The following is a 27,104-nucleotide window of genomic DNA, read 5'->3' as shown; positions in this document are numbered from 1 at the left end:
TAGTAAAATTAATTCATAGTCTTTGGAACGCAGGAAGAAATAGGAGCACCGTGGAATTCCATATGGTCATGGAGGGAACGTACAAATTCCTTACAGGCCAGCGGCAGGAATTGAACCCTGTGCTTATAGGGTCTTAGAATCTCCTCAACTTCTGCAGTTCATTCACAGAGAATTACAGGCTGTTCTCAGTGAATTATATAAAAAGACAGGTTATATTGAGAACAGTATATTAACCTTTATTTATCTAACACAAATGTCAGATGTTGACGAATATGGTTTTACATGATGTGTGTAAACATATATCAATATACTTCAAAATGGTACTGCAGTTTATGCAGTTACTGAAAGAAAATCACACTTTCACTAGAAATTGGAATTGCAGTCATGAATTCAGGACACCTCCAACCCCAACTTCAGTGAACAAGGTTAACAACATCATTTCCCATAATTACGTTAAAACACTCGGCAAAATGAATGTATAAAGCTTCATATATAATGTAATGCTCTCTAAGAATCAACAATGTTTCCTACAATCTCTTACACAATCAACAACATAAAAAATGAATTTTAGATACCGCAATATAAAGATGATTCATCTGCTCACTACAAGTTAGATTAAAAACTTAGAAGAAAGCACTTATTTTTTAACGACAGAACTGATCTTTAAACTGTGCTAAGATGTTATTGTAAGGAGTTGCAGTTAACAGCTCAGAGAGACAATGAGCTGGAGTACTAACTCCACATCCTTAGGGAGAGAGGGTAGGTTTGCAGCCACAATTCTCCAGCATGACAGATTCCCAATTTTGAATAAGTCTTTGGGAAGAGGTAGCCAGACTAAGGGAAAAGACGGTATTTATTGGGAGTATCCCCAGTGGGTCACTCTTGTATTGGAAACAAATACTTTGCTACCTTCCCAGCTTAACAAAAGCGTGTGGGAGACCTAACGTGGGTATGATTGAAGGGCATGGTGGGGGAGGATAAGGGAAGGGAAGAAATAAGCTCACAAATAAATAAATTACAGTCAATACAAAGTATGTTAGATTCTAGTGACTTAATTGGCTTAGCTACAATACAAATTTCATTATAAATATGACTGCACTGCACACATACAGTACATTTTTTATATAGTAAATACACCATCTTGACATATTATTTGGCTATGGGCAAGTAAAGCAAATGTGTGCAGTTAGAAAGTTACTGACATTGACAAACCATTGGCTAAATGATTAAGCATTGATAAGAGCCTTTAACCATGTTGACAGTATTCAGGACAAACATTTGTCCCAAGAGAATTGCTTTTGATCAGAAGATTTAATTCAAATCAGACAAAATCTATTATTCATGATCTGGCAGGCCATTGCTATTAATCACATCTGTTTGTAACACCATTAAACATACTGTGGAATAATTTCATTTAATAAACATATCAAGATGTATGATGAAAAATGAATTCATTAGTCCAAATGACTGTTGTGCTCCATCACCTTTTAATCTTTTACTCTCTAATTCAGCCACTATCACTTATATAACAGTGTGGGCTGTTTATAGAAGAGTTAGAAACACATTTTGAGGACCCATCATGGACTGTGTTCATGATTCATGGAAAATGTATTTTACATTTGCTGTTCCATTTCTGAAATGAGATTCTGCAATCTCATATCATTACAGAACATGATTGAATTTGCAGCACTTCTGAAAAAGTCCTCACTTTGTGGGACATTCTGATTTCTAAATTCCTATCTCCTAGTAAAAATAAATCAGAATGAGTGTTACCATTTAGCATCTATTCAAATGAAATAAATATTATAAATACTAGGAACAGAAAGGATATTTTAATGTTATGCCAATATTAATGGACAACAAGCACGCAGAGATTCCTCACAGCAGCATCAGTAGCATTTACTAGTACGTAGGCATGCAGCTAAGCAAATGCAGAAAGAAAAATCAAAAGTGTCAGGATCACTGTACTTAAAAGTGATAGCAGCCAAGGGCAAGCAGAGCCCGGCTCAGCTGATTTGAGCCTAGGTAAGAAAAGTAATTTGATCTATGGGAAGAAATTCCCTTTTCTGCAGCATGGCTCCTGATAACTTGACCAGGAGTTGCTCCTGTTGCAAGTCCATGAATCAATCTACGGGCTGGATTGTTCTGCTTTCCAAATAGAAAAGCTTATAAAGGATTAACATCAGGATTGGATGGATTAGAAAAGATTAAAATATGGGATTTTGTTTTTACAAGATACACAGACAGTCAATGAAGCACAGCAGCTGGAAGAGATCACATCGTAGAATGCAGAAAGTGGATATCATGAGGCTCTCTGAATCTTGAAAGGGATGACATGCAGGAGAACAAGCAGCACTCCAATCCAAATTTCAGCAACAGTTCTTCATAAGAGTGCTCCAAGATGTAGGCATATGCTGTGCTTAAACCAGTGCAGTATTTTCCAGCCCTAAAGCAGGAAATGCAAAAACTGTGCAGTCACAGACAGTTGATAGCAAGGAACACCAAAGTGCCTTTTGATGCAGATCCATAATAGAGCTTCCCATTTAAAATAAATCTAAGATTTCATAATATTGCACTGTACTCAGTAACAATTGTCGTCATATATGGAATGAGCCAGGTTTATTTTCAGGAACTTCATAGCACGATTAATCATTTTACTAATCCCACCAGCTACTGTGTAACATACGTAGATTACGATGAAGCAAGAAGTTTTCAATTATTAGAAAAGCTAAATAAATTAAGATGGAAGCGAATTGATTTGAATATTTTGTCTAGTTTTGGACAATCATTTCCATTTTACAGATCCACTAAAATGACATTACACAAATTCCAAAATATAATGATCAACTAATTTACTCAGCAATCACCACAGAGGTGACAAGGAATCCATACCCCAAACTTTATTATCTTTTGCAATTGTTGCTTACCTCAAATTCTTCAGAAAATCCATGCTGATTATTGTTATACAGTTCATTGATGTGCTTTATAAACTGCTTGACTGGAATGGCCTCCATATCATCTGCAAAATGAACAAGTGTATTCATGATTAGGTAAACAATACATTTGCAACGCAGGCATAAATGAATTTGGACCAATTAGTGCCAAAACCTAGACTGATATTACTTATGTGAAAATCTCAAAAGTGCTTCATGCTTAACTAATGCACAAAAATAAATTTTAAATGAAATCAATCAAATGTAACACATGTGACCAACTGGAGCTGCATAAGGATAGCATCCTAATTTAAGTATTTGGGTGCAGAGCTTTAAATATTTACTTAATATATTTTGTATATATTGATATATTGATGACAAGATGACACCAATGACCAATGGTGCTGCGCTGCAGACAGCTCACAAAACCACTAGATACTCATCTTCTGGATATACTTCTTCTGAACTGCAACCGCTGTTCTTCACCCTGTAATTTCTCTTTTAAGGATTTACTTCCTGGGTGACTAAACAACATGCTGCCTTTGCAGTCTCCTGGGGCATTTGGCGAACTAGACTCTCAAGAATGCAGGTACAGCCGGGGTGGCCATTGCTGGTTATGGATGCTGCGTTGACGCCGGATGGCAGAACACAAACCCATGGTTGGCTCCATTACACCGCGCTGATTAAAGCATTGAGTGGGATTAAAATCATTGAGGATGAGAGAGGAAAATGTAAAGATGCTCAGTGCCATCTGCCTACGTCTGACCGGTCTCCCTCTCTTGCTACTATCATCAGGAGTCTTGGTCCCACGCCGGCAGGTTCGTGAGCAGCTGTTGCACTGAAGCCACTGGGTTCCTGGAAGGACTTCACTCATCTCGGTGCAGAATAGGTCTGGGGACCTTGCAGTTCATGTTCCATGTACTTTTTTAAAACTTCTTTAAACTATTTGCAAGGTGCTCCAATGCTGAACTGACTCTGCAGCTGTGGCTTGCAACCATTGGCACCCATCACAGCAATGAACTGACTCTGTGGCTGTAGACTCACTTTCAGGGGACTCTCCAGTTAATGTCCCGTGTGTTATTTGCTTACTTTTTTACTGTTTGCACGATTTGCTCGTTTTTCACACATTGGGTGTTTGATGGGTTTTTTTGTGGTGTTTTTTAATGGGTTCTATTGCATTTCTTTGCTTTGTGGATGCCTGCAAGAAGACGAATCTCAAGGTTGTATGCAGAATGCATATTTTGATAATAAATGTACTTTGAACTTGAACTTTGAGATTAAAAAATCACACCCTGAGCTTTACATGAAATAATGATCCCAAGACAAACCTACTGTTGTGGATTCAGAATAATATTGAAACATGTTATGAACTTGGAACCCAGAATATTAAGCTCAGAGTAATCTAAATCCTAAATCGTGAGCACAATAAATAAAGGAGCTAAATTTACTGACAATACTGCTTTCCAAGTAAGAAAACAAAAACATGGGTATTAACAAGTTTTTTCTTACATACAGCATCTTACATTTTCTGTGCAAAAAAGCAGAAGTGCATGGGGTCATCCTTCCAGCCATTAAAAGTAATTAAGTGAAAGGAAAGGTTGCAGAGAAAATGTTAAAGTGCAGCACCAGATGTTAAAGGAAAAATAAATGCTGAGCTATTTAAAGAAAGAATTAGAGGCAAATTTTGCAATTTGAATTCTGCAAAGGTTAAAGCTATTTTTTTAACTGACATTTGAAATATCCAAACTTCTGCATAGACCACAAGACACTCAGATATAGAAGCAGAATTAGACCATTTGGCCCATTGAGTCTGCTCCACCATTTCATCACGGCTGATCCACTTTTCCTCTCAGCCTCAAACTCCTGCCTCCCCCTCCCGTATCCCTTCATGCCCTGACCAATCAAGAATCTATCAACCTTTGTCTTAAATATATATAAAGACTTGGCATCCACAGCTACTTGTGGCAATGCATTTCACAGATTTACCACTCACTGGCTAAAGAGATCCCTTCTCATGTCTGTTCTAAATCAATGCTCCTCTATTCTGAGGCTGTGTCCTCCGGTTTTAGACACTCACACGATAAGAAATATCCTCTCCACATCCACTCTACCAAGGCCTTTCACCATTCGGTAGGTTTCAATGAGCTATCAAATGCTCAAATGCCGTGCAAACCTGCAATCATTTTCCTGAACCTCACTGAACCCTCTTCAGCTTCAGCACATCCTTTCTAAGACAAGGGGCTGAAAACTACTCACAATACTCCAAGTGAGGCCTTACCAGTGCTTTATAAAGTCTCAACATTACATCCTTGCTTTATTATTCTCTTGCAATGTCAGCATTCATTTCATTTGCCTTCCTCAACACAGACTCAACCTGCACATTAACCTTTAAGGAATACTGCTCAAGGACTCCAAAATCCCTTTGTGCCTCAGATCTTTGTATTCTCTCTCCACTTAGCAAATAGTCAACCCTTTCATTTCTTCTACCAAAGTGCATACCATAAACTTGCCAACACTGTATTCCATCTGCCACTTATTTGCCCATTCTCCTCTGTCTAAGACCCTCTGTAGCCTATTTCCTCAAAACTACCTGCCCCTCCACCTATCTTCATAACATTTGCAAACTTTGCAACAAAGCCATCAATTCCATCATCCAAATCATTGACATATAACGTAAAAAGAATCGGTCCCAACACACAGTCCCCTATGGAACACCTCTGGTCACTGGCAGCCAACCAGAAAAGGTTCCCTTTATTCCCACTCTTTGCTCCCTGTCAATAAGCCACTGCTTTATCCATACTAGAACCTTTCCTGAAATACCATTGGCTCATAGCTTGTTAAGCAACCTCATGAAAATCCTTCACAAAGGCATTCTGAAAATCCAAGTGCACAACATCAATTGATTCTCCTTTGTATAATCCTATTTGTTATTTCTTCAAATAATTCCAACAGATCTGTCAAGACAAGATTTTCCCTTGAGGAAACCATGCTGACTAAGTACATTTTATTGTGTGCCTCCAAGTACCCCAAAACCACGTCCTTAACAATTGACTTCAATGTCTTCCCAAACACTGAGGTTAGACTAACTGGCTTATTTGTTCCTTTTTTCTACCTTTCTCCTTCTTGAAGAGTGCAGTGACGTTTGCAATTTTCCAGTCTTAGGGAAACTTTCCAGAATCCAGTGATTCTTGAAAGATCATTAATAATGCCTCCACAATCTCTTCAGCCATCTCTTTCAGAACTCTGGGGTGAATACCATCTGGTCCAGGTGATTTATCTTCTTTCAGACCTTTTAGTTTCCCAAAAACCTTCTTCCTCTTGATGGTAACTTCACACACTTCATGACCCTTGACACCTTACTGCTATGGTCTTCCACCATACTGTCCCCCATTTCTACCTCTCCAGCATCATTTTCCAGTGGTCTCCCTTTTACACTTTCTGTATCTGAAGAAACTTTTCGTATCCTCTTTAATATTATTGGTTAGCTTATTTTTGTATTCCATCTTTACCTTCTTAATGACTTTTTTAGTTGCTGTTGGGTTTTAAAAGCTTCTCAATCTTCTAACTTCCCACTAATTTTTGCTCTATATTATGGCCTCCCCTGGGCTTTTATGTTGGCTTTGACTTCCGTTGTTAGCCATGGTTATGTCATCTTGCCTTTAGAGTACTTTTTTCCTCCTTGAGATATATGTATTCCGTGCCTTCCAAATTGCTTTCAGAAATTCCAGCCACTGCTGCTCTGCCTTCACCCTGCCTGTGTCCTTTTCCAATCAGCTCTGGCCAACTCTTCTCTCATGCCTCTGTAATTTCCTTTACTCCACTGTAATACTGATACATATGACTTCAGCTTCTCCTTCTCATATTTCAGGGTGAGTTCAATCATATCATTATCCCTTGACCCTAAGGGTTTTCTTTTTACCTTAAGCTCTCTAATCAATTCTGGCTCATTGCATAACACCCAATCCAGAATAGCTGATCCCTTAGTGGGCTGAAGCACGAGCTGCTCTAAAAAGCCAACTCGTAGGCATTCTAAAAAATCCCCCTCTTGAAATCCCACACCAACCTGATTTTCCTAATCTACCTACATATTGAATTCCCTCATGACTATTGGCATGCATTTTCTATCTCTGCTGTAACTTGTACACCACATCCTTATTACTGTTTGGGGGCCTGTATATAACTCCCATCAGGGTCTTTTTACCCTCACAGTTCCTTAGCTCTATCCACAATGATTCAACACCTGCCAATCCTATGTCACCTCTTCCTAATGATTTAATTTCATTTTTTTATCCAACATAGCCATGCCACCCCCTCTGCCTTCTTGTCTGTTTTTTTGAAACAATGTGTATCCTTGGACAGGAAGCTCCCAGCTATAATCTCCTTTCAGCCATGATTCAGTGATATCTACAGCATCATACTTGCCAATCTGTAACTGTGCTTCAAGTTCATCGACCTTATTCTGTACACTGCATCCATTCAAATATAGCACCTTTAGTCCCGTATTCACCTTTTTTGACTTTGTCCGCCTCTCATGTTGCAACCCATCCTGTCGACTGCAGTTCTACCCTATCATCAGACTCTCATTGCTAGGAGTCTCACTACACATTGCCTCTGATTGTAAAGCAGCTATTTCATATTTAGCGTAATCTCTCCAGTCCCAACCCCCTGTCAAACCTGCCCAAACCACTCTAGCCAACCTGCCAACATGGATATTGGGTTCAGGTGTAATCCATCCCTTTTGCACAGGTCATACCTTCCTCAGAAGAGATCCCAATGATCCATAAAACTGAACCCCTACCCCCACACTAGTTCCTCAGCCACGCATTCATCTGCCAAATCATCCTATTCTTTCCCTCACTGGCATGTGGCACAGGCAGCAATCCATAAATTATTACACCGGAGGACCTGTTTCTCAGCTTTCTCCTAGCTCTCTAAAATCTCTCTCTAGGACCTCCTCACCTTGTCTACCCATGTCATTAGTGCCAATATGTACCAAAACTTCTGGCTGCTCACCCTCCCCTTAAGAATGCTATGGACACAATCCAGGACATCCCTGATCCTGGCATCAGGGAGGCAACATACCCTCGTCTCTTTTTCTCTGCATTCGAGGAACAGAGCAGGCTAAGATCAAAAGAGACTTTATAAAAACAATAGAAATAGAATACTTGGAGGAAAAGAATTTACAAACACTAGCACTGACAGATTTGAAAGCACTGGGCCTCAATTTCCAAGGCTACTTTCAAGTTCAATTTATTACTTCAAATATAGCATAATGACATTTTGATCAGTGATATACATTCAAAGGAGAAGTGTCAAACAAATAGATTACTATACAATATTTCATTCTGATTAGTGACAAAATATCAGGTTTAAGTTTTAAAAAGATGGTGAAATTTTAAATAAAATCAGAAATTACTTCAATGCAGTCTCAAGACACAAGAGTGACAAATTCCAAAAGGAGACCTTCATTAGAATTTAATAATCCTTTATCAGAATTCCCATAAAACAAGTTAATGTTCTCTTTGAATAAAAACTGCTCTGTAGTATAATTCCATTTTTCCTTTTTCATACCACACTTATTACACTTAACACCTGTGTTCTTTTAATTACATATTTACTATACAATAAAACAAGACTAAAGAATTTGAATGCTTCACACAATTAAACTACTGTTCAAGGAACTTATTTTCCCGGAACAATTCATATTCTGAATACAGTTTCTGTGTGAGACTATATAAAATACCATTTGAGCATATCCTTCCATGTATGAGCATGGTTGGGCAGTATTAAAAAAAAATAGGCTTGCTTGGGTCAGGTCAGGTTGGGTCTATTGACTCAGACCACAGAAGTTAAGAGATATTGCCCAGTCTTATTGCACGTAAACAGCACAGCCAAGATTAGGACACTCACAATGATGTTTGGGTTGGCCAGGTTAAGCTAGGTAAAAAGTAATAAGCACCTAGTATTGAGTTAGGTGCAGAACTCTAGTCAGGTTGAGTTAGAACAAATGTGATATCTGAGCAGCTCTCTCTACAGGACCTCTGTTTGGCATTCTTTTATTCATTCATGCAGATGAACAGCACCGCATTGCAAGGCTAGGGCCTAGGGCACATCCCTATTTAGAAGGTAGTAATGAATCACTTTAATGAATTACCACAGCTTGTATGGTGAGGTATCTTCTACAGTTCATTGGCAAGGAGTTCCAGCAATAATGTTGAAAAATAATATGTTCCTAAGTCAGTATGCTGTACACTCGGAACTGGCTGCACTCCCATGCATTTGCTGAGCTTATCCTTCAAGCTGGTACAGATTGCAGTTTTGGGAGAGGCTATGGTGATTAATCTGATCAACATGCCATTCATCATCTTAAGCATCACTACCCCAAATATTTCCATGCACAGAATGGGCGTAAATGTATTGTGTTAATGAAAGTGTTTTTGAAGGGTGGAAAGCCTAAATGGGGTTGACAAGTGGACAACGTTGTTGTGAACTTTGCTGAAATTCTGCACAATGGAAAAAGATGATCATGAAACCCAAGTTTTGATCCTGCTCATTTTTCCTTATCTGCTCAGGCCATGTACTTATCTTCCCCTTTTCTTCCACTTATTTCTTCCCCTGATTTTGACACCCTGCTAATAAATCTCATTCATCCTGTTATTTCTATTCTCCTCACACTAGCTCTCTCCCTCCCAAGTCAAAACAGCTCTCCCAGTGCCTGCCTGCCTCTACACCATTTCATACTCTTCACTCAGCCACAAGCACAAAACATTTTCCTTCTGCCCTATTGAAAAATATTGATATTCTCTTATTGTGTTACAGTGTGATTAAAACTGCATTTAAAACATGAATTATAGTAGATACATATATAATTCATTTATTTATGTATTTGTTAAAAACACTTGATAGTTACATTTACAGTATTACATTAAAGAAGCTGATAATTTTATATAATATTATGTTATAACGAATACAACTGATAAAACCAACTGTTTGCAAATCTCAGTTAATAGACTGGTTGAAGATCTGCATTTTTTGCTTTATGTCAAGATTTTACATTATGCACTGAAATTTACTTTTGATTTCAATCTCTATTTCTTAATGGATGGAATCATTACAGTTCGAAAGCACTTCCTTTCAAGATGAGCTTTAAAAAGTCTTCAAAAGATTTATCATGTTATCTCTTGTAGATTAGCACAAAAACTGCAAGTCACTCATATCTTTGGTGGATGCGGTGTGTGACCTGGTCCTCGATTGGATTTAATGCTGATCTGGGGGCATCGTTCTGCCAGAATCCTCTCTAGTTAAATTTTGCCAGTTGAATTGGGTACAAAATGTTTTGTTCCAGGGAACTTCTAAGATGTAACCCAATCTCCCCCTTTTTCTAGTAACTACACACCTTGGTATACTTCCTGCACATTCTTATCCCCAATGGCAGGCCACAAAGAAATATCTTTCCCCATTTCCTGGTCAGCCTTACCAATTGCCATGACCAGAATCAGACATTATAGGCCACAGACACATTGCTTTCCTAAAATTCAGCTGAAGATTCCTCTTAATAATGCTGATGCACAGATTTGTTAGTTGTTAGTGATTTTTACAGCAGTACTTCCAGAATTTGAAGGGGCTTTATCAGAAAGAATATCACATTTATATATTTATTCATGTCTGCCAGTTTTAGACAATTGTCCTTGAAGACTATAACTTACCCGAGTCATTAGGGCACCTGGCATACATTAAATTCAGTTTGGTCTAAAACTGTAAGGTGAAAATGAAAGAGGGTCGCAAACGGCATAGCTACTGTCTCACAAGGTGAGAAACCAAGATTCAAACATGATCTCAGGTGCTGCCTGTGTGAAGTTTGCACATTTTCTCCGTGTCTGTCTGGATTTGCTCCCAATGCCCTGGGTTCCTCCCACATCCCAAAGACATACAGGTTGGTAGGGTAACCCCATTGGGTAGGTGGTTAGTACAATCTGGGAGGGGATGTGAATGTGTGGAGAATATAAGTGGGATTAATGTAGGATTAGCACAAGTGGGTGCTTGGAGGTGGTGCGGACTCCATGGGTGAAAGGGCCTATTACTGTGCTACTTCACTCTATGACTAATGAGTTGAATGTACATGATTTGAACTTATCATCCACTTACATACACTCAGTGGGCACTTTAGTAGGTACACCCGGACACATGCTCGTTAATGAAAAATTCCAATCAGCCTATAATGTGCCATCAGCTCAAAGCACAAATACATGTAGACATGATCAAGACAGTTACTGTTCAGACCAAACATCAGAATGGGGAAGAAGTGTGATCCAAGTGACTTCGACTGCGGAATGATTGTTGGAACCAGACGAGGTGGTTTGAGTATCTCAGAAACTGCTGATCTCTTTGGATTTTCATTCACAATGGTCATGAGAATTTACAGAGAATAGTGTGAAAATCAAAAATAAAAAATCCGGTGAGTGTCAATTCTGCGAGCAAATATGCCTTGTTCATGAGAGAGGTCAGAGGAGAATGGCCGGACTGGTTCAAACTGACAAGAAGGTGACAGTAACTCAAATAATCACGCGTTACAGCAGTGGTGTGCAGAATGGCATCTCTGAATGCACAAAACATTGAACATAGAAGTGGATGAGTTACAACAGCAGAAGACCATGAACATACACTCAGTGGCCACTTTATTAGGTAGAGAAGGTATCTAACAAAGTAGCCATTAAGTGTAGTTTCAGTTCATTATGAGCAACTAATGATATCTAAAGCCATGTACTATTATATTCACTTCAATATCTCTATCATGGTTCTTTAAAAGGTAATCATTGTAGCTGTAACTGGCACCTGAGGCTCACAATTCTATTTACAGCTCATTTACATTACCCAGCTTCCAGAAAGCAAAAACAATTCTGACTGCACATATGAATCAATTAACACTATATTAGAATTACCCATGGAACACATTGGCAATGGACTTATTACGTGACTCAAAGGTAGAAAATTAAATTCAAAGACTAGCATCAAAAGAAACAGATGCACTTTTCCGTGGATTTTCCTAAAGTTTTTGAGAGTAACTGCTCCTCTATTTTCCACTTACAGACTTCAGTAGTTGTTGAAATCAAAGTGGATTATTCATCACAATTGCTCTCTGGGAGAACATAGCCTTGATTCCATGTCGGTGGAGCTAGCACAATGGAATAAGATGCAGTACAAACCTCAGAGTTCCTGCAATGTTGCCATTTTAAACCCTGACAAATACATTCCATGCTTCTATCTATCTATCTATCTATTTATTTATTTATTTATTTATTAATTACATTTTTTAAGAGAATTACATAGAATGAATAGAATGTTAGAATAGTAAAAAAAGGTGGGAAAAGTGAAAAAAATTAATACTAGCCCTCCCCCTCCCCTTAACCCTCCCCCCTTAAACCCTTATATAAGAAAAGAAAACAAAAGAAAGAAAGAAAAGAGGGGAAAAAAAGAAGATTGCCTGGATATCGGAGGATCCCCACATGCTCCATGGAGTTCAAAATAATTTTAATTTTAATTTTCCCCAATTACTATAATTTTATCTTCAAAGGACCTATATATTTAATCCTATCTTTTGTAGATAGGGGTGCCAAATTTTCAAAAATATAACATATTCATCTCTTAAATTATAAGTAATTTTTTCAAGTGGAATGCAGCTGTACATTTCATTATTCCAGCGATCCATAGTTAAATACGAGTCTGATTTCCATATATTCCATGTTGATCCCTTGATGCTGTGCCTTCTGATCACACCCCCAAACAGTGACCCGTATGACGCAAAACTCTTCTTCTGCTTCCATATGACAATCACTTGCTGCCCAAAATCATGATTTTGCTGATCATTGCTTTCTGAATGGTTTGTCAGGAAAAATCCTGAGTCTAAGGCTGCAGAGAGTCAGACAGATTACCAACCCCTAGTTTTACATATGTATTACTCTCAGACTGGAGCTGAATTTCCAGGTTTAGAACTGCTTAGAACTTGGATAGGTTTCTATAAGTGTATTCACTTTTATTTTCTTTATAGAATAGCTAAATTGAAATAGCCAACACCTAGCTAAAACTAGGTGAATAGAATACCTATTGACATTTCAGAGATAAGAATTAGTTTTGAAAACCCGGGTCTCAACTAAAGATGACCAGACAGACAGTCAAAAGAGGAAGACTTCTCAAGGAATTGTTTTGAGAACATCTAAGTTTCAGAAATGCATAATTTTCTCGGACTCTTTAAATTTTTTCATTTATAAAGAATTTACCTGGCTGGCTCCACCTGGTTTTATTACACAAGGAGACTTAAGAGTGGAATGCTCAATGACAACAACTAAGTTGTTGCAATTTGTTATAATTCTTGAGCAAGATGTTCTATTTTTTTCATAAAATCAGCAGCATGAAACTTCAGAAGCAATCAGAAGTAGACCAGTATGAAGCCACATAATTAGTTTTTTGGTGGTCCTGAAGATAATGTGTTGAGTACTTCTGCTATATTTACGAAATTACATTTACGAGTATCTGAGGTTCCTGAAAATGCCCTGACATATTCGTCACCAGTTGTTGAAATATAAAGTCCTTCAGTTTGGCTGGCAAAATAGTAGTGAACATCTTCAAAGGTAATACAGAAAACGATAATGTACTAATTATCTAAATATTTTAATTTTGACTACCAGTAACTAGATTGCTGTATCAGAGAGTGCCAACAAGACCCGGGTTTTCTGTATCAGAGAGCCTGTTTTATTCTGTGCTTGATTGGAATGTGGCTCCCTCTGAACGCTGTCTCTGAGGAGTTTGTGCGTTCTTCCCGTGACCATGTGGGTTTCCTCCAGGTGCTCTGGTTTTCTCCTACCATTCAAAGATTAAAGGTTAGTAGGTTAATTGGCCATGTGGGTGCAACTGGGTAGAGTGGTCTCGTTGGGCCAGAAGGGCCTGTTACCAAGCTGCATCTCTAAACAAGGTACAGTGATCAGACCTGAAGGCTTCTTGATTTACAGAAAGGTTCGGACTGCTGATTTGCAAAGGCAAAAGGTGGAGGTGGAGGCGAGTATTTCATGATAATTTCTTGGTGGTGCTCCAATGTGGCCGTTTTATTGAAATTGTGTTCCCTCCGACTTGGAACACTTAATGCTCAAATGCTGTCCAGTCTATTTAACTAGGGAGTTCTCATCTGTGATCCTGAATGCAGTATACGTACCATCAGCGGCCAACTACAATCAAGCGCTCATGATACTGCATGATGCTGTCTCCAGACAAGAAACAGTCTATCACGACACATTTCATATCATAGTAGGAGATGGAGGAAACCCTTGACCTTGCCAAACCTACAGGAATACCATGAGAGAGACCTCGCTTTCAGTAGAAGGAAAGCCAGCACCCTGCTGCCTCACAGACCACACAGCTACATGATCAACCTTCTCCTGGGCACCAGCCCTTCCCAAGGTTATCTGTTCTCTCTCTCACCTCCTGAGACACAAGCCATGAATGACTACATTGCCGAAGTGTAGCTTCATTTGACTATCCAAGTCCCTAGCCGTGCAGAACTCTTCTTTGTCAAAAGGAAAGACAGGGGACTTTGTCTACCATGGACTCAATGGAATCATCATTAAGAACTGTAACCCTCTGGTCTTGATGGACAGCACATTTAGAACATTCTGCAGGGCCCAGATCTTCACCAAACTGGGTCTATGAAGCACATACAATCTGAGTCACATCAATCGGGGGATGAGTGGAAGACGGCATTCATAACACCCACTGTCCACCATGAATACTTGTTAATGTCTTTCAGACTTTCTAACAGTGCAGCCATTTTCCAAGCCTTCATTAATGAGATCTTCCAAGACGTGCCACACAAGTATGTGTTCATCTATCTTGATGACATCCTCATGTTTTCCAAGGGCCCCCCAAGATCATGTCTGTTATGTTCACTCAGTCCTTCAGCATCTCCACGAAAACCAACTGTACTGCAAGTTAGGAAAATGCCAGTTCCACACCCTAGTCATTTCCTACCTGGGTTACTTCCTTTCACCACAAGGCATAACCTTAGACCATGCTCCCTCAAACAGCACATTTCAGGCTTTTCCAACTTCTACCACTGATTCATTAGAAACCTCAGCCAATCACTGCTTCTCTCACCTCCCTCACGAGTTATCTATCTCATGGATAACCTGGTCTGCTGCCGTGGACCATGCTTTCGAGGAGTTCAAGAGACGCTTCATCACTGCTCCCATTCTCTGCCATCTGAACCCCTCTGGACCTTTTGTGATGGAGTTGGACACATCTGATATACACACTTGGGTCATCCTCTCCCAGTGAGGACCGCACTGGAAGACACACTCTTGTGCCTTCTTCCTGCACAAGTTCAACTCCACACAACACCATTATGGAGTAGGGGACAGGAGCTATTTGCCATTAAATGGGTCTTGGAAGAGTGGAGACAATGGCTGATGGGAACCACTGAGGCCTTTCTGATCTGGCCCGACCACAACAACCTCATATCCCTACAACGGACCTGCCAACTCAAGCCACATCAGGCGCACTGGACCCTCTTCTTTGAGCATTTCAACTTCATCATCCCCTACCGATTCGGCTCCAAGAACATTAAGCAGGCACCTTATCACAACCTTCCAATACAAGTGAAATGGAGATTGACCCTCAACTCATCATTCCATCCTCATAGATTCTCGCTCCGATCACCTGGAACCTTGAGAAGCAGATTCACGAGGCACTATAGTACGAGGCTGCTCTAGCTTACACACCTGACAACTGCTGCTGTGTGCTCTGAGGGGCTCCAGTGGTCCTACCTCTCACCCCTCTCTGGCCATCCAGGCACATGGCGGACTCTGGATTTTTTGCAATGCCAGTTCTGGTGCCCCACCATGATCACAGATATATATCATTTTGTTACTGCCTGACCTCAATATGCCCATTGGTCATCTGGGCTCCAATGGCCCCTTCCAGTCCCTCAGAATCTGTGATCCCACACTGTCATGGATTTTATCACAGGTTTTCTCCCTTTTGATGGGCCATGGTGGTCGTAACAGTGGCAGACTGGTTCGCCCAGGCAGCCTACTTCATTGTCCTCCCTAGACATCTGTCCACTGCTGAGATGATGGACCTGGTTCTACACCAGGGAGGCCCCATCCGCTAGGGCCCTGGTTCACTATTGTCAGAATGCGTGGAAGAGGGTAAAGAGGGCTATCCTAGCTGTCAACCATGTCTACTGCTGCCAAGCAAAACGCCAGTGGTGCCCAGCCAGACTATTCCAGCCTGTGGACCATGTCAGTTGTCCACCCAAGATCTGCCCCATGCACCAACACCCACAAACTACATCAGTCTAGTAACTTACCATCTCCAGATGCCACCGTCCCTTAGGATCACCAAGGCAGCCTACTTCATTGTCCTCCCCAGCTACCTCCCACATGTCCTGCCTCAAGCCTGTTGTCCCTGGGCTACTCAATCCACCTGAGCCTGGACCTCTGGACCCTAGGCTGGTGGAACGTGGCCCAATGTACATGGTTCACCTGTTGATGGATTCACATGGTTATTCATCGTGGCTTACTGGAAAAGTTATGGCCCAGAAGAGAGGTCTTGGGTGTTGTCCAGTTACACCTAGGCACTATCACCCATCAAAGAGTTCCGCCAGACTCCTCCGGATCATTCTGCACTATCAGGAGCTGGCCATAGAAGGGGCACAGTCCTGTCAGGCCTTGTTGCCTCCTGTTTAGTATCTGTTCACTCTTGTTTTGTGGTCCCCCATGGCTTGTTATTTTGCAGTTGATTATTAAAGATATGGCTCACCGCTAAATCATCTCCGCTGCTCTGCTTTTGGGTCAAGCCTCCTCGACATTTCAGGCATCAGAAGCCTACTCGTGATTCTTTTTCTTATGTTCTACAATACATCTTGCATTTTAGTTGCTTTTAGTTTTTATGTAAATCTCAAATTTGTTAACAAGCTACGTGGGCACATTGAAATATTTTACAAGGAAAATTATTTCACAGAAAAGGAATAAAGCTGTCTGATGATTTGAGTAAGTACAACTAGATTTCCAGGATGAAAAGAGCAATCAACACATATTTCACCTAAAGATAATCAAGTTTGAATCAGACTAAAACAAAGATCAATGCTTCTTCTAAAAGGCAGTGTAAGGAAGCAGAGAAAAATCAAAGGACAGAAATGGTCATTAGAGACAGTATTTCTTCTTAGCCAACCTAGTCCTTATTCTTTCATAGCATTTAGCATTTTCAAGAGAAATTCTTTTCAAAACAAATTAATTGAAGAATTTACTTCAACTGTAATTTATGACAAGTACTTCCATTTTCTATATCGACAAACCACATGCTGGAGGAACTCAACAGTCCAGGCAACATCTGTGGAGGGCGAGGAGGAAAGCTTCTTTAAAGTGGGCATATCTTAAAGAGACTTTGTTCTGAAGTAGCAAAATGGAGAAATAAAATCCATATTCCAGATCTGTAGCATTGTGTGTCTTAATTTTCTCATTGTTACCAAATGTAAACACTTCTCATTTAATTTTTAATGGTAATTTTAAAGCTGGTTTCTTTCCTTTCTGCTTTGTAAATCTATTATAATTTCTCTGAAAATAATTCACAATCTTGAGGATTTTGCTATTATGTTGCTCCTTAATCTTTCTGCTACAGTGAAAAGTGCTAATTTCTCAAGCCTTTCATCATAAATGCTATATGATAAAATAGTTCAACCATACATTAAATTTGATACCACTGTATCATTCAAAGGTGAGAAATTAGTCAATATTAGGTACGCCATTGATATATGATACAGGTTCACAGATCATTTACCTTGGCTACTAAATCTTCACATGAATAAATTTGACAGAAAGGTTATATTCATATCTTGCAGGAAAATACTGGCAGTTCTGGGCAGATTGCTGGCAGTTTTCCATGGAAGTTCAGAATTTTGATGCATGTGTGCATGAACACATAAGTCAAAAATTTGCTGGAAGCTGTTTGCTAGCAATCTCACAACGTTGCATTTGACTTCCAAGTGAGTCTAATGAAAGAATGTAGTTTCCATGGTTCCCAGCAATCATGTTGGGGAATCTGCTTGAAGAACCAGTTCCAGTTTTGATCTGGCTTACAACATTCTTTTCATTTTCAAAGGTTACCGCTAATAATTGATATAGAATTTTTAATCATTATGTAACCTTTAAACTTTTGATTTTTGCCACTATATTCATTTTAATATTTTAAATGTTTTCACTGTAGAAACATTTAGTATTTTGACAATGTTGACAGCCAGCTAAACCTGAGTTAGTGCCTTAGCCAGCAGTCAAAATGTTTTCATGGGTGGGATTTGTTCTGGTCCTTTTCCCCTCCAGATGATGAGAGTGGCAGAATGGAAAACCCTAGAATTTCCCACAGTCTGGTTATTGAGCTAATCACCAGCAGAGTCCAGCAGTAGTCAACAATGGCCCATAATTCACCAGATTCAAATTCTGGGATACTGCTTCTCTCCCTAACTTTTCTGGAAGTATCTAATCTGAGCTCAATGCTTTCCTACAGCATGGATGCTCATGAACTGTATGGTCAGATGATTCAAATGTAAGAAAAAGTTGCCTTAGCAACAATAAGAGACATTTTAACTACCAGCTTTTAAATAGCTGTGGCAATCTGATTAGTATGCAAGGGGGGTTCACCGTGTGGTGAATCATGCTTAAGGCATCATGAATGTGTGGGATAGGCACAAAGGTCCTAACATCATTTTGGTTTGTATATGCATTTATTCATATAGCTACAAATCATTTAATTTATTATCAAAATGTTTGCTGAAATAAATCCACAATTTAAGCGAGTATTTATTAGTTGAAGTTGAATCATGGAGCTATTGAATTATCTTAAGTGCACCAAAGTCATTACATAGGAAACTTAAAACAAAGCTAAAAGAAAACTACAGCAATAACAGTGCAATGAGGTTTTGTTGTCTAAGTGAACCACATATCAGTATTCAGTCAGCTCCTTAGGCCTGATGTGGACACTTGTCAATAGATAGACAGAAACAATTATTCAAAGTGAATGGACAGAAGACAGTGATCAACAACAACCAATGAAATACTGCGTCAGGAAGTCAATGAAGATAATTTATATAGGCAAGATTGTTTAACTACCATACAGAGTAAAAAAAACATTAAGCATTCACTCTTCTTCACAGTGACACTGAATATAAAATCATTAAAAAGAAAACCTTTTAAAGTTAGTTGCTGAATCTAGCAGTCCTAAGAGCCTTTGTGCAGTTTATAACTGGAAAATGTGATTCCTGATCTACGAATTATCAGGTAGAGGCACTCCAATTCTCTTGCCAAAGGCTGCAGATGAACTTAATACCGGTACTTAACAGCATGACAAATGAGTGCTTACATTCTTACAGCCTATAATCAAGTCCATGTTTTGTGACATGATCTTATCATCAAGCTGATAGCCATTCGATAGACAAGAAAATCAGCACTATTTAGCCAGTTATTTAGAATGATGGAAACTTTAAACCCATGAAATAACACTTCATGATAACAGAATCTGTAATATTATACCCCAATTGTGTTTTGATCAAAAATGAAATAGCAATGACGGATCAGATTATGTTTGTAGATCATAAAATAAAAACCAAAGCAATAGTGTCTGACTTCCCTTACACAGAAAGTCATGAGCCAACTTTTCTCCTGAATTTCAATCATTCATTTCAATACACAAGCATACTTTTCTTGCGTGTTTTTGTGGATCGTATATGCATGGGAATCTGTCACATAGTTCCAGAATCAAGCTGCTTCTTCCTAGACCAAATAATGGGTCACAAAGTTTCATTCGAATTTTTATCTAAATTTTTGATCTGAGTTTCTCAAATGCCTACGATATGTTAAGTTTGATGTGTGTGCTTTTAACAAGATTAAATGCTTAAACAAAATGCAGTTTTTTTCCATAGGATCTTAAAAGATATTCCACTTAACTCATTAAGATAATTTTCAGAGTTTGTTATGAAAACTGAAAACATAAATATGTCACAAAAATGTTTTCCAAGAAATACTTCAGACCAATCATCTCTAAACTTTGAGATTAAGCTACAGTATATGGATTTATTTTATGTGTATATGAACCTGAACTAAATAACATTCAAAAACTGTGTTTTGTATATGCAAAGAAAGAATAATTAACATACCTGGAATTGGAATAATGGGAATGCTTTCATTAGGAACCACCCGTGGTGAATTGCTATCTTCCACATAGAAGTGCGCTGTTTGAAAGCACTTTCTGGGGGGAAATAAACAATGTGGTTATTTTATTGTAAACTATAGGCACTGAAAAACTTAAAGCTTTGAAATAGTGGATGCTCATAAACAAATCCCTGGTACATAGCTATCATTTACATTGTCAATCATTCAAATGTTTCTGAAAGACCTTTGAAAAGAATCATCAAAGAATTAAAATGCCTGCTGATCTAAATTCCTTTCAGCTTTTGGAGGTGCACAAAGGCAATATCCATTTGTTTTCAAACTTAACACGATTATACTCCCATTTTTTAAGATAAAGTTTTCAAAAATAATAAACTGCCTGCCTATCATTTTGAGGACATTTGGAGTAATAGAAAATACTGAATTATAACCACTGAGATACTCTTAAAATGGTATGAAACTCAGCCTGGGGCCCAAGTAGGATGAAAATATTACACTACAGAGAAAGATTCAAGCAAAACAATTCCTGATAGTTAAAGAAGTGTTGCACCACAAACCTCCCAATATTTTACCTGTACTTGATGCAGAGTAACGAGCACAAATTGGTCATCATTGAGAAAGCACGTCCAACGAAAGCACAGAGAGCCGTGAACAGTCTTTGCATGGTGATGTTGACTGAAGCTGGACTCTAAAACTCCAACGTCATTGCTCATCTGATTTAATGACTTTCCATGGGCTGGAACTGAATATCAAATGAGTCTCTCCATGCTCTTGTGACAGAAGGAGGGACTGCTATGTTCATCAGGGTCTTCTAACAAAGGGATTATTACACTACAATGAAGCCCTTAATAAACCATTTGGGAGCACCTGCACACAGCCCTAATGTTGCCGCCTCCTGATTCATGTAAAATAACTGTTATCACACTGAAAACAAAAAAAACTGCCCCTTATGTTTTTTCCAATGTACTGTTTTGTTACACATGGTGATCTCACACTTTATAATTGCTGAGCTGTAATTACTGACTGGCAATTAAGGCACTCAGTATAACTCAACCACAGTTAAAGATTTTTATTATTTTTGTTGAAATCTAATACTGCACAAGACACCAAATATTAAAATGCCTGATAACAAGAGGTTACACAGAAATAAATAACATTCTCAAATCTGATTAAGCTGATTGAGAAGCTATATAATTCAAACACCACAAAGATATATAATTTTACTTTCCCCCTTAGCAACAGTATTAGCAGCATTTGATTTTTTTCCTGACTTTTCCAGTTGAGTTGGAAAAAAAACTATTCAATTAAATTGGTTGAATTACATTTTGACAGGGTTAATATCAAATTAATTAAATTCATAATATATTTACCAATGTCATCTTTTACAATTTGGAACTGATGACATTAAATGTGAACAGCAAAGCTAATTATTCTTTTTATCATAATCATAAGACCATAAGACACAGGAGCAGAATCAGGCCATTTGGCCCACTGAGTCTGCTCCACCATTCAATCATGGCAGATCTTTTTTTATCCACTCCTCAGCCTTCTCTCCATAAATCTTGATGCCATGTCCAATCAAGAACCTATCAAGCTCTGCCTTAGATACGTCCAATGACCTGGCCTCCACAGCTGCCTGTGGTAATAAATCCCACAAATTCACTACCTACCACTGTCAGCATAGCAAATGTGAATCATAGAAAAAGAGAAATATGACTCAGTGTGGATCTGCAAAATTGATCTCAAACTATTGTGTGGGCTTAGTATAAGGTCTACCAAAAATAATTAGAAGATCTCAAAACATAATCTCAAATTTGCCTGCCCACCTGAGTAGAATGGGCCAGGTTCTGCTCTCTCACACTCTCTCTATTATTGTGATTTATAGGAATTTTTATGTCTTGCATGTACTGCTGCCACAAAACAACTAATTAATTTACTTAATCCAGATGTGGAGGGCCTTTCTCGCTGGGATGATAATTCCAGAGTCTAACGGAAATAAAAGCAACACATGCAAGATGCCGGAGGAACTCAGCAGATCCGGCAGCATCTATGGAAATAAACAGATAGTCGGCGTTTCGGGCCGAGACCCTTCTTCAGGACTGAAAAGGAAGGGGGAAGATGCCAGAATATAAAGGTAGGGGGAAGGGAAAGAGGCAAGCTGGAAGGTGATTGGTGAAGCCAGGTGGGTGGGAAAGGTTAAAGGCTGGAGAAGAAGGAATCTGACAGGAGATGAGCGTGGACCATAGGAGAACGGGAAAGAGGAGGGGACCCAGGGGGAAGTAATAGGCAGGTGAGAGGAAGTAAAAGGTCAGAACTATGAATTCAAACTCTAACGGAAATATGAACTTAAGAAACAATGGGAAACCTTGCTTTGAAAAGTACTCGGCAGTCTTGACAATTGGCAAAATCGTGTTCCCAAGTTCGGTAGCTTTCAAAACTATCAAGTGTTTTAAAAAAATGAAACAAGGAAAACATTTTAAATAATTTGAAACCTCAATAAAATAAAATAACTTAAACAAAGAAAGAATTCACCGGTAACTTTTCTTCCCTGCAGCCTTGCAATCCCCACTGAAATCAAAGAGCTTATGTCTAATCTCAGCATAAATCTGGCAGAACATGTGCAACATGGATCTCCACCAGTGGATTCCATTAACCCTTCATGGTCCATTAAAAGCAGGCAGAATTTACCAGTAAAACCCAGGGTAATGTGTGACGTTAACTGAGCAGGTAGGGTCTGCCGTGGAAGAAGTCAGAAGGTTGGCATCAGAAATTGGCTGACATATAATCTAAAGACATAGAGATCAGTAGGGTCACTCCCTGTTAATTTAACACTTAAGGCTCGGGGGTGCCACTCTCTCTTCATTCCTTTGGGTTGAAAGGAGATGAGTAACACCTACAGCAGTCACAATGACCAGGACAACCAGCAGCTGTTGAATACTAGAGTTGAGTGGAATTGTTCTTGGAGTCTTTTGTCAGCCCATGAGGTATACAAACCCCACAAATTCTCTGCATTGTCCTGCTGAAAACTGCACTTCATCAGGAAAGTTGCTGCTCCCTGAGCAGATTTGGTGCTTGGCAGCCAAGGGATATTGCTTTGCCCGTGGGAGCAGCTCTTTAAGTTACTGCTGTCTTTTAACATGAAGGTGTTACTGAAGTTATCTGCCAGTCTATAATGGCATGCTACTTTATTAGAGCAAATCTGTTACTTGCCATATATATCAAGGGCAAAGTGCTGGAGCTTTGGAACACGCTCTGGAATTCACTCAAGCCCACAGCATGATAGACAGCACTTAGTTATCTACTAGGGCACCAGGGGTGATTATTGTTGGTATGAAAAGGGAACTCTCTACTCATACAACTGCTGGGTAGTATCACTGAACAACCTTGTTTGGCAATGCCAATTTTTCAGACTGCATCCAAAGCACTTCCATCTTGAAATGCTCATCCACACTTCCGTTTAATCCAGCCATCTACAAATGCTGACAATGGTTGCTGGGGGCAGAAATACTTCAACAAAATATGGTTGTTATTACACATTTGCCACTGGAACATCAAGTACAATAATTAAAATGGGACCACCCAAAATAAAGTAGGAGCTTACTACTGACAAACTGAAGCAAAGGTTTAGATGTCTTATTCAACCTAAAGAAAAACCTAGGTCTCACTGGTTGCTCTTGCAGTGAGAATAAGCAAGAAGTCACTGGACCTACAATGAAATTGAGTGTTATATATTGTCAGATAGAGAAGCAAATATTATGTCAGAATTGAGGGGATTGGAAGTGCTATAAGAAAATATAACAGAGAAATAATGGAGAATTGTTGAACCTTTACCAATGTCAAAATCAGACAGTGTAGGAGTTCTAGAATATGGATAGTTCAGCAATCCATCACATTTCTTTCTTGCTTCAAAATCTCACAAGCAGCTTATAACAATGCTGGTATAAAATAGTTCTTCCCTCTGCTTCCTCTTTCAGCAGGAGCTGCAGGGAAACTACAGAGAGGTTTATTTCCTGAACATTGCTGATATTTCCCTTCTTTGTGGTAATAGTTCAATTATCCTTTAAATAGGCTTCTGGACGATGAGTGGAAGTTGCTCCAACAAACTTGGCTGGAGTCCAGATGCAGCAGCCAAACAGATGGGAATGCCAATGATTATCATGAGCCCAGGAAATTAAGGGACTAGGTATTGCAATGAATGGCTCATCACATCAGTCCCCAGCCTTGCCAGGACCAATATATCAGGACGTGATAGATTATTTAGCTCTTGCTTGAGTGGGAACAGTTGAAATCATGTTGGTAATTCCTTTTAGAAAATTACTGCATGCAAATTATCAGTGACCAGACTGCAAAAAGCATATCAATAACGATAAACGATTCTGGTCTTCTAAAGATGCTGGAAGGCACAAACAGTGTGCAAATGTATTGCAGCAATTCACTACGGCTTCTTTGACTCTGGTCTACCTAATGTCCACCCTAAGAAGGGAGGAAAAAGAGCATGAAAAAAAAATGCCTGCAAGTTTCCATCCAAACTACAAATGATTCTGAATGATCACATTTTGCTGATCCTGAATAAACCCTACTTCAGCTAGGGAAAGCCATATACAAAAAAAAACCAAAAAAAAAAAAAAACCAGACCTGTCTGCTTCAGTTAGAATGAGTTCTGAAATCACCCTGTTAACTATTGCTCAAAATCTGGGATTTATTTAACATCAGGGCCTAAGTCATTGGATCTTTACTGGGTCTGAGCAAGATGGGTAAAGGAAGAAAAAAGTTTTGCTACTCATTACTAATTTGAGTAGTATTTGAATTATTCACTCTCCATTACTAACAAACTGTGGCATCACTGTGCATTTGTTTTTCTTTACTAATTCCTTTCACACTTGCAACAGAATGGAAACACTGTTGGATGCAGGCCTCCCCTCAAGTCGTGCACTATCCTACTTGGGCTTGTTAAGTCTCTGTCAGACTTGTTCACTAACCATGCCTAACTGTGCTTACTCATAGGGTCATACAGCATGGAAACAGGTCCTTTGGTCCAACTAGTTGATGCCAACCTATCCAAGCTGGTCCTACTTGTCAGTGTTTGGGGCAACACCTTCTACACCTTTACTATTCATGTACCTGCACAACTGCCTTTTAAAAGGTGTTATTATATCTGCCTCAACCACTTCATCTGGCAGCTGATTTCACATAAATACCCTCCTTAGTTTGCCCCTCAAGTTCCTCATAAATTGTTCTGCTCTTACCTTAAACCTATGCCCTCTAGTTTTTGATTCCCCAACTCTTGGACAAAGACTAAGTCCATTCTAACCTAACTAAGCAGAGATGGTGAAACTGTGAGAAAGTGATGGCATCCTATGAGACTCAGGGCAGGAGGAAGTGTAGTCAAGGTAGCTATGGGAGTCAGTGGATTTATAGTAAATATTAGAAGATAGCTTGTCTTCTAAAATGGAGACAGAGGGATTAAGAAGATGGACAATTTGTCCATGTGAATTTGAGAGCAGGGTAGAATTAGCTGTGAAGGTGATAAAAATGATGCAGGAAGCAGCACCAAAGCAGTTGTCAATGTAATGTGTGAAGAGTTGGAAAGTGGTACTAGAGGAAGTCTGGAAAGTTCATCAGCAAAGTTGATTAGTTTAGCTAGGACCCATCTAGGTGGCTATGGCTATAGCTTTGACTTGTGGCAAGTGAAAGCAGATACGAGTTCTTCAGGATGAGAACAATTTGAGTCAGACAGAGGAGAGTGTTAGTAAAAGGAAATAAAAGAGAAGGCTTCATCAACTACAATGGAAGGAAAGCCAGTATCACATCCCCATTGATTCAATCAACAATAGCACGATCACTCGAGTCACAAATGCTTCTTCTAAGATAGCTGTTCTGGCAGCACACTCTTCCCAGAGCTGAAAATTGCCCTCTACTCATTCAATTCGACCTTGGCAGAACTTTTTCAATTGAGGGTTGATATTTTAATTTATCATAATCCAAGTCTGTGCAAGGTCTCCAACAGCAATCCCAACACTCTGATCCTGCATAGCTCTACAGTTCAAAAATGTAACCATCCCCAATATTACCAGATGGCTGCAAAGGAGCAACATATGGTTCACGGCACCTTCAGGTATTCAAACAGAAATATTCAACCATGTGTCCACCAGCAGCTTGCCACTTGCCCAGATATTAAAAATGGGACAAAAGTACTTTTACCAGGCTTAAGTATTCGATATTTCTCAGCTCTCCCTGAAGCAAAGTCTTTGACCTGAAATGTTAATTCTATTTCCCTTTCCACAAATGTTGCCTGATCTCCTGAGTGCTTCTGACATTCCATCTTTATTTTTGCCTACTCAAGTTGCTCTCAGTGCATAAAGCGTTCCTTTAAATAATGGTAAACATGACTAAGCAGCTGTGCAATAACTGCCTAAACGTTCGTACCTTTGAGCTCAGGTTTACGTCAGTCAGGCTGCACGAACTGTGATGTCATTAAGTGTGTATCTGAAGCCTGAATAATGTCAAGTGTGCTAGTATGAATGGTAAACAGAATTGCTGATCCAATTTCACAATGAAAATGACTACATCTGGAATTGAATGTTAACAAAACACACTCCAGACTTTACCAAATCTGTATAACTTGCACATAAGATGAGCACTAATCAATGAGTTTATCATTTACCGAAACATAATATGTTTTGTACAGCTTCTGAAAACTGACATTTCAACATTTTATTTGGTAGCTATATATTGCATCTAAATTTTTTTTCTGACGATGCAGAGACTGCTTTATTTCCAATACTTTAAAGGGAAATTTGCTTAATAAGGAATATTTATTATTTTATTCACTTAATGATGAACAGATACTTAGGACACTAATAATTTATATTTTCAGTATTAAAGGGCATAGTAAAGCTAACTGATTAAAGATCAAACAGAATATGAAAATTAAAGCAACAGGACAAATGAAAGGTCAAGTCTTTAA

At 39.1% G+C, this 27,104-nt stretch overlaps 1 protein-coding gene across 3 annotated transcripts in view; it reads right to left on the bottom strand.

Annotated features, from left to right (window-relative positions):
• LOC140741842 (receptor-type tyrosine-protein phosphatase gamma-like) overlaps positions 1-27,104 on the bottom strand; it is a 648,055-nt gene that overhangs the window by 59,714 nt on the left and 561,237 nt on the right. For 2 of the 3 annotated variants that reach the window (XM_073072296.1, XM_073072295.1), the window contains exons 14-15: positions 20,125-20,216; positions 2,928-3,019 (exon numbers count right to left, since the gene is read on the bottom strand). In XM_073072296.1, coding sequence (XP_072928397.1) covers positions 2,928-3,019; positions 20,125-20,216 — 184 coding nt within the window. Of the gene's footprint in view, positions 1-2,927; positions 3,020-20,124; positions 20,217-20,709; positions 20,749-27,104 lie in introns of all 3 variants that reach the window. The other variant, XM_073072297.1, reaches the window with a different exon arrangement.

Source organism: Hemitrygon akajei, chromosome 19 (assembly GCF_048418815.1).
Source record: "Hemitrygon akajei chromosome 19, sHemAka1.3, whole genome shotgun sequence".
In the NCBI taxonomy this organism is placed as follows: domain Eukaryota; kingdom Metazoa; phylum Chordata; class Chondrichthyes; order Myliobatiformes; family Dasyatidae; genus Hemitrygon; species Hemitrygon akajei.
The sequence above is the reverse complement of the archived record's forward strand: the minus strand, read 5'-3'. Positions and strand labels throughout refer to the sequence as shown.